This window comes from Podarcis cretensis, assembly GCF_951804945.1.
Source record: "Podarcis cretensis genome assembly, chromosome: 14".
In the NCBI taxonomy this organism is placed as follows: domain Eukaryota; kingdom Metazoa; phylum Chordata; class Lepidosauria; order Squamata; family Lacertidae; genus Podarcis; species Podarcis cretensis.
The window spans coordinates 31738025-31752641 of NC_137183.1; the positions used below are offsets into that span (position 1 = coordinate 31738025).

Here is a 14617-nt window from a genome sequence, read left to right on the forward strand (position 1 = left end):
GCTCTATTTCGGCTAGGCCAATGGGAACCTGGCAAATGCGGACGAAGCCCGAGCAAACGAAGCGAGAACACGGCATCTCACCCAATAGCAAAGTGGCTTCGCTTCATCTCGGCCAATAAGCAGCTACGGCGGGCGGGGCTCAGGCAGGGGTCTAAAGGCTGCGGTCACCTCACTCTCTCCCTCAAGGCGCAAGATGAGGCGGAGCCTGAAAAGCCGGCCCCGCCCAATCAGCGCCAGCTCGCGCCGCCTCCCAGCCAATCGACGTCGAGGAGAAGTCGTGAGAAGAAAGCAGCGCCGGTTTCTCTCAGTCCGTCCATCTGAGCAGGTCCGCGATGGCGAAGCGGTGCGAACGGCTGGGAACGTCGGCCGCGGCGCGGTCGGCGCTACGGGACGCAGAGGCGGTGCTGTTCGACTGCGACGGGGTGCTGTGGCGGGGCGAGGCGGCGATTCCCGGGGCGGCGGAGGCGCTGGGCCGCCTGGCGGGCGCCGGGAAGCAGCTGTGCTACGTGACCAATAACTCTTCGCGCACGCGCCAGGCCTACGTGGAGAAGTTACAGCGCCTGGGCTTCCCGCCGGCCGAGACGCGGCAGGTCTTCGGCTCCGCCTACTGCGCCGCGCGCTACTTAAGCCACGCCCTTCCTGCGGGAGGCGCCGCCTACGTGCTGGGCGGGGCCGCCCTCAGCGCCGAGCTGGAGGCGGTGGGTGTGGCGCACCTGGGCACGGGCCCCGCCCCCGAGCCGGGGTCCGCCAACTTTGGCTCCCGCGCCCCGCTCGATCCTTCTGTGCGGGCGGTGCTGGTGGGCTACGACGAGCACTTCAGCTACGGCAAGCTCTGCCTGGCCCTGCGCTACCTGATGCGCGACGGGTGTCTCCTGGTGGGCACCAACCGGGACAACCGTCTGCCGCTCGAGGGAGGGAGCGCCGTCCCCGGTGCGTACACGCGTGTTATTGTGTATGTGTGCGCGCTCCCGCGCGCTTAAGTGCGTCAGACCGCATTTGAGCTCCAGCTGAGCGCGACCGTCCGGAAGGGCACAGGTGGTTGAGCGAGCATAGGACGTGATGGAGGACACGTTCACAAGCTCACATTTAAAGCACTACAATATCACTTGAACAGCCATAGTTTTCCCTAAAGAAAGCTGGGAGTTGTGGTTTAAAGGTGCCGAGAGTTGTCAGTAGACCTCTAGTTGTCTCAGTTCACAGTGTAGTGTGACAATCAGTCCCTCTTCCCAGGGAGCTCTGGGAATTGTAGCTATGTGAAGCGAATGGTGGTCTAGCAATGCTCGGCATCCTTAACAATCTACGGCTACCATAAGTCTTTGGGCAAAGCCACAACTAGTTTAAAGTGGTGTACTGCTTTAAATGTATGGTGTGAATGTGGCCTGTGTTTGGCTACATCTGAGTGCATGCAGTCTTCCTTGTCTTTCCCCTGCAGGAATGCTGCTTTTTAATGTTTTAATGTTTTGTTATCCTTCTAGCTTACCGTGTATTGGAAGCAATTTTTGAAATCCTGCCCAATTTTTATCATCACTACCCTGTTGAGATAGATTACGCAGTCCAAAATCACTCTGTGAGCTTCATAGAGAGCTTCACCTCAGGTCAAAACTAACCCTCATCCCAAGCTTCCTTTAGCCCATTTGTTCAACTCCTGTCAGCCCCCATTAGTATGGCTAAGTGTGAAGAATGATGGGAGCTGTAATAGGAACAGAGAATGCTCCCTTATACTTAAATCATTAGCCTCTCTAGTTCAGGACCTGCTACATTGACTGGTAACTGCTTTCCATGATCAGTACTTTTACGGTATGTGGGCTGCATGCTGCAACAACCTTTATTGGTAGTGGGTGAACACACATGAAAGAAAGGGAGAAGGCCTAAAATGAAGACAAGTTCTGATTGGGTGCAGACAGGTGGAGGCCTTTCTGATGAGGAGGACCTTGCTAGGACCACCACACTAGCTGCTTCCTGATATGTGGGCAGATGTTTTCATTAAAAAAGGTTTAATGTCTTTTATCTGGGTGAATAGTTGCTTCAGGGGGGAAAATGCCCTCTGCTCTAGAACCTCAGTCCCTTAAAGGTAGCCTCACAGTTGTTTGGTCTCAATTTGGTCTCTTCCCAACTCTTTTCAGCATTTGTCACACACCATGGTATGACAATCCTATGTCAGTCTTTAGCTGTGGGGGTTGTCCAGTGAGATGTACTGACTAGTGGCTGTTGTGGAGTACCAGCAGCTACTTTAAAATGGTGCAGAGATTAGGATAGGTGTGTGGGCTGGGGGTGGATGGGATCATTTGTGAGGTTTGGCAGATTTGACCTGAAAAGATTGCCTTTAACATTTCTGAGGAACAGGACTTTACATTGTTCAGCCAATGTGGGAGTGATACTGTTTTCTGTATGATTCCCTGCTTGGGTATTGCTCCGCGCATGATTTGTGTTTGCCTTCTTTAGTAGTACAACATAGCTGAGTTCTCACAGCTGGCTTCCCCCACTGACAGGCTTTATAGACTGCTGAGATGAGTTTGGGGTTTGCACTTGTTCCTCAGTGCTGTATCTGGCTCACAATTGCTTTGCTTCTCTTTTTAGGAACTGGCTGCCTTGTCAAAGCAGTGGAGACGGCAGCAGAGCGTGAAGCATTCATCATTGGCAAGCCCAACCGCTACATCTTTGAGTGTGTGGGCAAGGAGTTCAACATCGATCCTGCTCGCACCATCATGGTCGGCGACCGCTTGGACACAGACATCCTCATGGGCAACAACTGCGGCTTGACAACTCTTCTGACCCTCACAGGGGTCTCCACCCTAGAAGAAGTAAAAGGTCACTTAGAGAGTGACTGTCCTGAGCGGAAAAACCTAGTCCCCGATTACTATGTTGATAGCATAGCCGACCTTCTCCCCACCCTCCAGGATTAAAAAAGGGAAGTTTTCCAGCTTTTAAAATGTATCTTCTCCCCACCCCCTGCACCCTCAGTGGCTCGAGGCTGGTAGTATCACCTCGGTTACTGCAATGCACATGATTGCTGCTTGCAACTTCAGAGACTTTTAGTGTGTAACTTAGAATTCAAGGTCTCTGTTTACAAATTCCTTTAAAATGCACTTTGGAACAAAGAGGGAAGTGTGTTGTGTTGGTTAGCTTTCAGATGTTGTGAAGCATTAAGTATGTCTTAAACAACCGCAGTGTTAATGGCATCAGGGTAGAGTCTTGCTCAGCTGGGTTAAAGGGATTGGGCAGGCTTCTCTTAAAACTTTTCACTGTGGTTCTTTGTGGAAACTATATCCTCGTCTGTGGGAAATTCAGGGAAATGAGCAGTAGGAGGGCAATTGCTCTTTTCTGACCTGTAGAACTTGACTTTAAGCTTGGCTTTGATGCTTACTCAGGTCCCGGTTTTAGGCAGCCTGCTTCAGATGTGATTTCAGGAAATAGAAAATCACTTGTGTGTTCAATAATTTTGTTGTTGCGCCTTTCCACACAGCCATTTGCACTTGCTTCAATATGCAAAACACGAAAGATGCTGTCGTGTTTCATGTATTCCTCTAAGATAGTAGGGTGTATGTGTGTATAAATATAAATATATATATAGCGATGTGAAGAACAGATATCTATTTTAAAAGTGAATTATAATATATCAAAAATAGAATTTATTGTTCAGGAGAAATATCAATAGATTTCCAAAAGATCTTGCTTGTGTTCTTCAGTACATACCACAGCAATACCTGCGCAGTCTGCAAGATGAAGTACCATTTTAAGTAAGGATCATTTGAGGATTCCCAAATTGTGCTAATGGTTGAATTACACATGCAAAGTTACAAAAATGCCACAGTCACATGAAGGTCTTGCTACAAGTTGTAGTAGTTAATGATCCCAAGCATAAATTGTACCATCTGTGGGATCCTCTGGCATAAATACGTGCCATTTTGCATTCAAGCCATTTTGAAGTCAGTGCTGATGAAGCAACTATAGTAACTTGTCCTGTGCTTCCTATTAAGATCTTAATAGTGGGTTGTTCAGAGGACATTGGAAGTCCTTTGCAGATCCACCTTGGCACCAATTGTCTGCTGAAAATGGGAGTTCAAGCCATTTTGTTTTGCTGTTCTGTAGGAAACATGATTAAATGCACTCTTGAAGTGTCTGGGTAGTTTTGTCCTTTTGACACTAAATGCCAAATTGTGTAATAACAGCTGAAGAAATCTGATATGGAGATGTAAGGATGAAAGCAGCACTCACTTTGGGTAAACAACAGATGATACTTGTCTGCTTTCATTTTCCAAACATTACCCAAATATCTCTGACAATATTGTGTGCTGATTATGCTTCCTGTATCACAGACACTTGAAACTTGCATGAACTTGCCACTTTTTGATGCAGCAATAATTGTCTTGTCCACCGTGAAATATATTTTGTATTTATAAATATTATAGGATTAGCATTGACACTTACTTAGAAGTGCTAAAGATACACAATAACACCCCCCATTCAGCAAGGTACCCTTTATAATCTGTTTCTCAATAGAATTATTTTTCTTCTTAGGCTTGCTGAACTGATTTGTAAGCCTAAAGGTTTTCTCCATCTTCGATGATAATGCAAACGGTTTCTTTCTTTCTGTTTGGACTGACTTGAAAATAACATGATGTCCTTTTGCTAGGACTTGTGCTTATGCAAATCTGGGGAGATTGAGGAATTGTTCCATATGTGATAAATGTTGTTTAGAAACCTGTCAACAACTGCTCATACTTACTAGCCATGCAATAGAGCCTTTCACCTCTTTTCACTGTTTCTTCCCTTGTTGTGAAACTGTGCTGGTGAAAGACCAAGCAGTCTGTGTAAATGCATCTGGGGAAATTCAGTCCTGTTCTTGAGTCATATTAAACAAGAAGTCACTCTTTTTTCTTTGTGTTGTTGCCTTTTAATTTTGCATGCTATGAACCTCATTCATGTTCATCAAAAATAATATGCAAAATAAGCCTTTTACCCTGTTTTTTAAAATTGGAATTGTTTCCATAAGGTTTCATTTGAATTGTCTGTAGCATCATGATCAAATGTGGAAGAAACCTGCTTGAGAGCTAAATTGTTCAATGTTGTAAATATCCAGGAGACACCAGTGGGAAGATTTTTCTTTTATTTAAATTGGCTGTGTGTTCAAATTAATAGTTTGAATTTCTGGTTCCTAATGTAAGGTTAGTGAGAATTGTTTTTTGGTAAAATAAGACTAGCAATCCTATATAACTTTGTGTAGAAATAGGTCCTACTGTTGTCAGTGGAGTTTATTGTCTACAGTTGCAGCCTTAATCTCCCTTTTTTAGAACTCCGTACCTCTTTACACATAGAGACTAGGTTCAAAAATAATGGCAAATTGTGGTTTATCCATCAGGTCTGAGCCTTGTGTTTGCCTGTCACGTCATCCCTGGAGGTTTTGGATTTCTGAAAAAAATTGGATTCAGAATTAGTGCCCTAAGGCAATAGAGATCTAATTTAGCATGTTTTTACTTATTTTTAGTGAAAATAAATCTCCAGATGTTTTGTGCTACAACTTCCATCACTTCAGCCAGCACATTCCTTAAAGAATTCACCACCCTGAGCCGGTATTTGGCTACATATCGCAAAGTTGATGACTGGTTTGCTTTTAGCTATTTAGAGACATGAAAGGGCTGTTTAGCCACAGCTGAGCAGGAGCAGAATGGGTGTTCTGAGGAAATGGTGCCAGAGGAAAATGTGCCCAGCCTTAACTTTGAGCCATGAAATGCAGGAGAGTGTGTGTTAATTATGAGAATGAGCATGTCTGCATGAAAGCATTTTTCTTCTGGCCCCCACCCCTTTTTCTAATAGGCCTCAAGCAAACACCGTAGGACAGTGGTATGATCTTTTGCCAGAAGAAATAGCTTGGAAGCAAAAGATGGCAGGTGCTTCATAAGACGATGATGACAAGCTGTCATCATAGCCTTGCCCCAGATGATCTTGGGGCAAGCTCACTGTGGAAATAGCCAAGGCTTCAGGCCATTTCATTGGACGTGAAACAAAGTAAAATGGGCCAGTGCTGGTGAGCTGCTCCACTGACTCTACAAGTCGAGGTTCTTTCTATGGGCCTTTGGATTCTATTTTTTAGTTTCTCTTTATTCCTGTTCTCCACCTATCATAGGTATGTGCCCACTTCGCTACTTGCATTTACTGACATGGATGATCAGCCATTCTCCCCTCCTTCCTCCCAGGAGGCTGAGGTGCAACTTGAAAACTGCCAGCACCTGAAAGTACCTCATTTGAATGTGCGCTAGCTCCTCTCACACTCCCATCTTAAAACTTGACCAGCTGCAGACAAGGATGGCTTGAGAGAAACAACCTTTTTTCTCCCACCCACCACCTTCTGCAAAAAAATCCCTTGGGTTTTTTAACATCTAGCCTGATCATTATTGGTGTCAATGGCCATGCTGCCATCTTAAAATGGGACAATCCAGTTTCCCAAATGGTTGAAATCGCAAAGTTGTCTCCTACTTCCTCTTCCTTCAGAGTCCTCAAAAACATGCCTTTGCTTGACATGCAATACAAAAATATATTTATATTTGATAATTAATCACATCAAGTAACCTTTTCCTGTTTCTGACCGTGTTAATTCAGGAGAGTCGTGGTTCTGTGCGCTGCAGAGGTTCGGAAGGTGACAGGTCTGAATGGCAGCTTCTCTCCAGGAGCAGATGTCTCAGACCTCTGGGCAGCCTGGCACTCTTCTCTACTTGTTTTCACTTCCTTCCCTCCCCCCACCCCAAATGAGAGAGATGTCTGGCCCATACCAAGGGCGGCTGCCAGAATGCAAAGGTCTCACACAAAGCCCCCAATTGTGTTCCCCATGAATGTGTTAGCTGTCTCACAAGGAAGGACAGCGAAAGCATCACCGTGCCCAGGACAGCATCTTTCTGCAGCCTCTGTTCCCTCCCACCATTAAGAGCATCTAACGTTTCACCACCACGTGGCTCCTTCTCCAAGTCAAGGTGCCAGGGTGGGCAGTAAAATGGGGCATGTTCTCAGGTTTCAAACTGGATTCCGAGGGATTTGATAATGCACAAGCCCTATACTGTCAGAAGGCAGAGTCAGAGGAGCAAAGAGGGCATCGAGAATGGAGGAACAGACTGTGGCCCACATCACCCCCTGTCCAGTAAGTACCCTGCCGCCTTTTCTTTCCCCACAACCCAGCACCTGCCACTTCTTGGCACAGTAAAAGTCCCTTAATGGGTTCCTGATCTGTTTCTCTTGGGATTTTTCCTTTTAAAGGAGTGGAGTGATGCACAGTCACACAGGAAAACGTGCAAATGGATTGTGTCCCACATTATTGGGATGCCTGGAGTTCTCAACTTAGGCACCAAAATACTTTGGATGTCTTGGGATCAGGGTAGAAGTGAGAGAATGATACAGGTTGAGAAAGGAAATTGAGAGAATGCTCTGATCCAAATCCTTTCATTGCCCCAGGACAGGGGTACCTGATGTGATGCTCTCGAGATGTTGGGCCCCCAATTCCCATCAGCCCCAGCCAGCAATACCAGTAGTCTAAGGTAGTGTGGTTTGTGGTCCCACAACATCACAAGGGCACCATCTCGGCTGTTCCTACCCCAGGACTATTGATGCAGATCTTGGTGTTCCTGGAGAATGAAGGTACTCCGTAGGCAAGAATGATCAAACTTAGTGAAATCTTTCATAACCTTAGGGAACTTATATATGTTATAGGAAGTCTTACTGTCAACATTAAACTAATACTTTTTGTCAGGCAGCTGCCCTCCAGATGTATTGGACTATAAGCCCCAGCCAGCACAGGTCCAAAACATCAAAGCTACAAGGTTGGAGAAGACTGTTTTATACTTTGTGTAGGCAATATTCTGAATCTCTTGCATTTACTTAGGCAAAGTACAGTATTAAACATTTTAGTTTCAAAGCCTGCCTAAATATCTTATACTGCAATCCTTTACTTTGGAGTAAATTCCTCTGAACACAGTGGGACCTGTATTTGAGCAAGCCTGCAAAGGATTGCTGTCTTAATTTCAGTTCTGTGCACTAAAGATTTTAAATCAAGCCAGACTTCTCCAAAAACTGATAACTACACTGCATGAGATCCCTATGCTTTTGCAGAGTAACAACTTGAACACCAAAATAATACAAAGACTTAGATACCAAGGGAAAGAGGAAGATGTATGATCCATGGAATCCCTGTGGATCATGACAAAAAACATTTTGAATAACTTGTATTACCTGTCTTTACATAGTCCACAGCTTTCAGAAAACCAGGGATCACTCATCCAGCAATGGGATGAGAATGAGTTAATTTTCATGTCAACAAAACATTATTAATAATAATAATTTATTATTAATTACCTGCCCTTAGGTTCCAGGGCAGGTTACAACCATATAAACTGGGTAGGCAAGCCCTAAGCTGCTTATATCGCATAACAACACCTTCTGTATCCATCAAGTACATTCATGTTTGCATTTTTGTCATGCCGTTTTATTGTACATTTTCCTAAGCAGAATAGGAAAGGGTTGGAGTCCTTCAAATGAAGGTTGCATGTGGTGTTTCCCACTAATACTTTTGATGTTCAATTTGTTGGCTTCTGTTTGACTGATGGGCTTATCTTGGCTCTTAGGAGAGAGCCTTACCGGCAGAATCCAAAAGCCCTTCCAGGACATTTTGGGTTGTTCTTTCTGTCATTTTAATCTGTGGAATTATCTGCATTGCTGTGGCAGCAACTCTCAACTTCGCAAAAACATCTCCCAAGGTAAGGAGATTCTCTTACCCGGGGAACGCAATACTCTCTTCACCATCCCATTTTGCCTGCAGGGAGTGGCTGAAACTGTTCATCAGTCATCAGCAAAATAAGGTTGCAGTCCTCTATACCAGCCTTCCCCAGCAGTGCAACCAACCAGCCCACTCCACCACCCCACTGATGCTTTGGACTACAACTCCCATGAGCTGCTTACAGCTGGAAGGTTCCAGGTTGAGAGAAGGCTGTTCAGCATGCTGGCCCGGGAGTACCATATGTCCCATTGAACTCAATGGGACTTGATTTGATTTATTAGATTTGTTTATTGCTTTATATTATTACCACTGGAAAACTCTTTATCTGTATCCCCTTCCCTTATTCTTGCAATGATTTATGTACGAACAAGCATGTGTTGCACATGAGAGCATTTTCTTTCATCTGCCCTGCTCATTGCATCAGCAACATGTAAATTACTCCTGTCGTCTCCCTTCTTGCACCAGTTGTGATTTTGCAAACCTCCTTGCAAACACTCCATTAAAACATCAACTGAAGAGCTGAAAGATGTAAGTCTTCCTCTTTCTGGCTGTTGCCATGACTATCTTTAGCTGTTCTATGCACACCCCCCCAAGAACAGGACCAGGGAGGGGAGCGCACAGAATCTTGCTGCAGCCGATAGCCCAGGCAGTTTCTCTCACCCCCCACCCAGACTTAACACTGCATATCTTCATAGCCTCTTTTGCAGGTTGTCCGGTTAAACTTCCAGAACCGACCAGGGTCCTGGATGAACCAGTCTGCTTTCATGAACAAGTCCAAGAACACAGTTACTTATTGCATAACTTCCCCAAGTAACCAAACAACGTCAGTCTTGTTTGACAACAAGAATGTGAGTGTCCTGGTGGTCCCTGCCTTTCCAAATTGTGAGGAAGGGGGTGGGGGAAGGGTGCACAATGCTGAGAAGTTGCAGGTGCAGCCACAAAGCCCACCTAAGCCATGAAGCTGGCGAGTGCTCCTGGCCAAGCCACTTGAATGGGAAATCCTCATGGCCTTTCTGCCTCCCAGGATTTTTGTGATGGTAAAAGAAGCAATATTTGTGGCATTCCTTTATCCTCTTCAAGTGCCACAGATTTTTTTAATGAACAGGTTATATATAAATATAGGGGAATCTGATGCAGTTTCCTGGCATTCAAAGGAGCATGGTGGAGCCAGCATTAGAAATAGTAAACTATGTCAGAGGAAGCCGCCTCTTGCCCTCCTGCTGCTCAAGTGGCTCAATGAAATGAGCATCCCTCTGGATGTGCAGGAGGCCCCCAGAACAAGTGTGGGTTTCAGTCTAGCTATACAGAAATTTCAGCCGCTCTGAGCAGTGTTGGACATGCAGGCCCCTAGAAGACACACACACACACACACACAGAGCAGGCTTCATCCCAGGAATCTTCGATAGAATAAAATGCCCAGGGGCATGTGCAGAGTGCATTTTCCTCTGCACACAGCCATAAGCCCCATAGCATGTATGTATTTACACACACAAAATCAGTATTGGAAGTCAAAACTTCCAGTTGAGGAAGGATGTGGCTTCCAGATCAGGAACCTCTGCATCTTTCTCTCTGCAAATGAAACACACTGGAGCAACTCTCAGAGCCTGTGCCTGAGAGATGCTCAGGAAAAACAACAACTATGAGAATATATTGCAGGGGTGGCTAACCCACAGCCCTTCAGGTGATGCTGGGTCACAGCACCTGTCATCTCTGCCCGCTGACCATGCTGGGACTGGGAGTCCAGCATCTCTCTTGGGCCACGGATTAGCTCCCCCAAGTGCATTGCTGGTGCTACACAGGAGGCAGAGAGGATAGTACTTTGTTCACGTAGTCAGTGGATCAAGAAACCTGCCAACAAACAAAACAGACTTATCTAGTTTCTTCTGTTCAGGGCTACGTCTGCTACAAGCCCTCAGAGCAGAACAATTGCTACCTGCGGATGATGGATGACCGAGACCGAGATACTGTCCAGATGTCCTTCAACCTGTCAGAACACAGGGTAAGCACAGAATGCTGAAACAGCCTCTGTAGAATCCAGATTCCCTAGACTCTATTGTCTGTTTTCTTAGTTTAAATGAATTTTGAAGAAGCATCACCCGGAAAGCCATCTCCCACAAGAGGTGATGAAAGACACTAACTTAGGCTTTAAAGGGGGGAATTATTCGTTCCCTTTAGGATGCATCTTAATCAGGAGTGCCTGCCTAACCTGTGGCCCTCCAGATCTTCCTGGACTCCAGCTCCAGTCATCATCCCTGACTGCTGGCCAGCTATTGAATCTGAAAACCCAACAGCAACTGGAGGGCCACAGGTTATAGAATTGTAGACTTCAAAGGGACCCCTTGAGTCATCTAGTCCAACCCCTGCAATGCAGGAATCCTTCCCACAGCTGTCTCTGGGTGGGTTCAAAACACCAACCTTCTGGTCAACAGCAAAATGTCTTTGCCCAGCCCTGTTGGGCATTCAGAACGTAAGATGACACTTCTGCATGAGGCTAGTAGCCCATCTAGTCCAGCATCCTGTTCTCACAGTGGCCAGCTAGATGTCCCTTCCAGCAGCTCATTTTCAGAAGCATTGCTGCTTCTGAGCAAGGAATCGGAACATAGCCATTGTGACTAGTAGCCATGGATTGCCTTTTCCTCCTCCCTAAATGTGTCCAATCCTCTTTTAAGGCCATCCAAGTTAGTGGCCATCATTGCCTCCTGTTGGTGTGAGTTCCATAGGTTGACTGAGCTGCATGAAGAAGAGCTGTCCTTCATTTTATCCTTCCCAAATCTTCCAACATTCAGCTTCAATGGATGCCCATGAGTTCTAGTGTTATGAGAGAGGGAGAAAAACTATTCTCTCTCTGCCTTCTTAGCCAAAATGAGTGGGTTACTCCTATCCATTTCCTTTAAGTAAAAGGAAAAGGAGACCAAAATGTAACATAGTGGCGGGTGAGGGGGCCGGAGACAAGGAGAGGAAACCCTCTTTCCAGCTCGTGGGCACTTGCAGTAAGCCAAGGAAACAAAGGTGCTTTTGTCAGTGATTCCACAGCAGCATAAGTCTGAGTAATGATGCATAAGAGTCCTCCAGACAAAATGTTAATGGCTTCAGGTGAGGGGCGAGGGCAGAGATTTGATTTCGGAAAGACAGAGGCCCCTGTTCTGCCGGGAACGTCGGGACAAAGCTCAGTGGGGTTGGTTTACCGCCCCCACTTCCATTTAGCAGGGAGGCAGTGCTCCTGGCCAGCTCTGCCAACACTCCCCCAGAACTTTGGAAGAAAGTAAATGGGGAGGAATGTGAGACACCCGGCAACCTTGTTAATGAAAAGACTGTTTTGAAAAGGTCTGGTTCCCATATGTCAGCTGTGTAAACAGAAGTGATGTTAGGGACCTTGGGGTGAAGGGCAGGAAATAAATCTTTAAAATATACAATTTCTTCATGCAGCACGAAGTTAAACTATAGAACTCACTCCCGCAGGAGGCAATGACAGCCACCAACCTGGATGGCTTTAAAAGAGAATTAGATAATTCCATGGAGGAGGGGGCTATCAATTATGCTCTCTCTGCCTCCACAGTTGGAGACAGCAATGCTTCTGAATACTAGTTGCAGGAAACCACAGGAGGGAAGAGGGGGCTCGTGTTTGGATCCTGCCTGCAGATTTCCTATAGGGCCATCTAGTTGGCCACTGTGAAAACAGGATGCTGAATTAGATGGGCCATTGCTCTAATCCAGCAGTCCCTTATGTTGTAATAAGAAGACTGTGAACGTCAGACTTCCAGTCCCTCACACTTACTAAAGGAGAGGCTATGCCATGGATAGTTGAAGGTGATGCATTCACTGATTCAGTCACTTGCCACTTTTCTTTCTCATATGTGACTTATGGATGGATGCATGCAATGCTCTGCATTTTTTGTTGAGATTGAACAATGTTGTTTTATTATAAGACGAATAAAATATTTACCATTTTTTTTAAAAAAAGGACAGGTCAGTGACCTGGGGCAATGGCATGACTGCAGCTCCCCAGTCCCTGACCCCTTGGCAGAACTAGATGCTGGTGTTCATCTGTCCGCACCAGCCTTCTCAAAGCTGGTGCTCTCCAAATAATAATAGTGATGATGATGATGATGATGATGATGTACCTTGCACATCTGACTGGGTTGCTTTAGCCAGATGTTTTAGACTACAACTGCCAACATCCCTAGCAAGCACTGCCGTGATATGAGCTGTAGACCAAAACCTTTGCAGGGCACCAGCTGGAGTGAAGGTTGGCTTATACCAGCATCTCTTCAGTGCTTCCTTTTGATGGTCGCTAATGAAGGATTAAGGAATGCAGAGCCCTGACACTTGGTGCTTCTTGTTCCTGCCAAGGTGGATCAGCTGCCGCTTCCCAATGACAGGACCCAGTACTACCGTGAGTTCCTGGGGATCGTGCCAGGGAGGCAGGTGCGACCAGAAGAGGCAGGGGAGGCTGTCAGGTCCCTGTGTGGGCAGGCGCCCATCTACTGGGTCAAGAAGAAAGACGGTGAGTGGGCTGCTGGACCCCAGCCCCCAACAGACGCAGCCAGCTGGGGAAGGGTCATCGTAGCTCAGTGGTAGGCCATCTGCCTTGCATGCAGGAGGTCCCAGGTTCAATTGCCAGTGGCATCTCTAGGTAAGTCTGGGAAACCTTGGACAGCAGCTGCCAGTCAGTGTAAAGAACACTGAGCTTCATGGACTAGATATGACTATATAAGGCAGAATCTCACAGCATGTTGTGAGGATGAAATAAAGAGGAAGAGGCATGTAAACCTCCTCATGGAAAAGGTGGGATAGCGATTTAATTAATTCAAAAACTCCTGCCTCTCAGCATGCCTATTCAGCTAGGCTAAATAAAAATAATCCCAAACCAGGTTGTATTCTGAGGACCATGTAGAAAGGTGGACAACAGGTATCCAATAAAGAGCTTTCAGGCTTGCATTCAATCTGCTGAGCAGAGCTCCAGTCCCTCAGATTGAATTCCCCTGGGATGAGAAGTGCTAAACAAGCTGGTGTGTCTCCCACTGTCTTAAGAGCTCAGAGGTGGGGAGACACCCTTTCTGGAACACTAGAGCCTTTTGCAGGTGGTTTCTTGGATGGGAGATGTATAGCAGCAGAGCCCGAGATCTGCTTCTTGAAATTTAAATACGCAAAATTATTGAAGGTGAGTGGTTGCCTTTTCCCAGATTCTGCAAGAGAGCTGCGTTAATACGCAACCTTCCCCCCCCCCCGAATAATCAGTTTTAATAGTAAATGCTCTGCATTTGGATGCCGTCCATGCACTAACCGCACCCGCCGCACACCTGTTCTCCTTATAGGTCCTCCAAAGCAGCGGCTCATCTACCTGTGCATCGACATCTGCTTTCCGAACAACATCTGTGTCTCCATCTGCTTCTACTACCTTCCCGAATGAATGGCCTGGACCACCTTCTGCACCTCTGCTCTTCTCTACTTGAACACAAGGCGAGGCTTTGCCGTCTCCGCCAAGCCCATGTTGCAATTCAGGGCTCTGGATTGGGCAAGAAGGGCTACAGGAACCTTCCCCAACATGGGGCTCTCTGGGTGCTTTGGACTATGATTCCCATCAGCACAGCTGTGCTTCCCAGGTCTGATGGGCTTGTAGTCCAACAGCATCTGAAGGGGACCAGGTTGAGGAAGCTTGAACTACAGCGACACTCAGTCAAGATGGCAGTATATACATATGTGTGTGTGTGTGTGTGTGTGTGTATACTGTATGTATATGTATACTCCTGCTTTATTTACAAAGAGTGTTGCCCTTTCTGCTATAAGCCTGTAAATAATTGTCTGTGGGGAGAAGAAACTGCGTGGTGTAGATCCAGTTAAAAATCCGAGTCAAACAAA

At 46.3% G+C, this 14617-nt stretch overlaps 2 protein-coding genes across 3 annotated transcripts; both read left to right on the forward strand.

Annotated features, from left to right (window-relative positions):
• Positions 1-83: 83 nt before the first annotated feature.
• Positions 84-4874, forward strand: PGP (phosphoglycolate phosphatase). The gene is made up of 2 exons (XM_079952817.1): positions 84-930; positions 2578-4874. Exons 1-2 carry the CDS (start codon positions 333-335, stop codon positions 2901-2903), a joined length of 924 nt encoding a protein of 307 aa, XP_079808943.1. The 5' UTR covers positions 84-332; the 3' UTR covers positions 2904-4874.
• Positions 4875-5015: 141 nt separating this feature from the next.
• On the forward strand, positions 5016-14617 carry BRICD5 (BRICHOS domain containing 5). 2 transcript variants are annotated; one of them, XM_079952826.1, is made up of 6 exons: positions 5016-7623; positions 8607-8738; positions 9454-9606; positions 10650-10757; positions 13109-13262; positions 14074-14617. In XM_079952826.1, the coding sequence occupies exons 1-6, from the start codon at positions 7618-7620 to the stop codon at positions 14166-14168; spliced, it is 648 nt and encodes a 215-aa protein (XP_079808952.1). In that variant the 5' UTR covers positions 5016-7617; the 3' UTR covers positions 14169-14617. The 2 variants fall into 2 exon arrangements, with proteins under 2 accessions (XP_079808952.1, XP_079808951.1); XM_079952825.1 differs by having other exon boundaries at positions 5016-7129.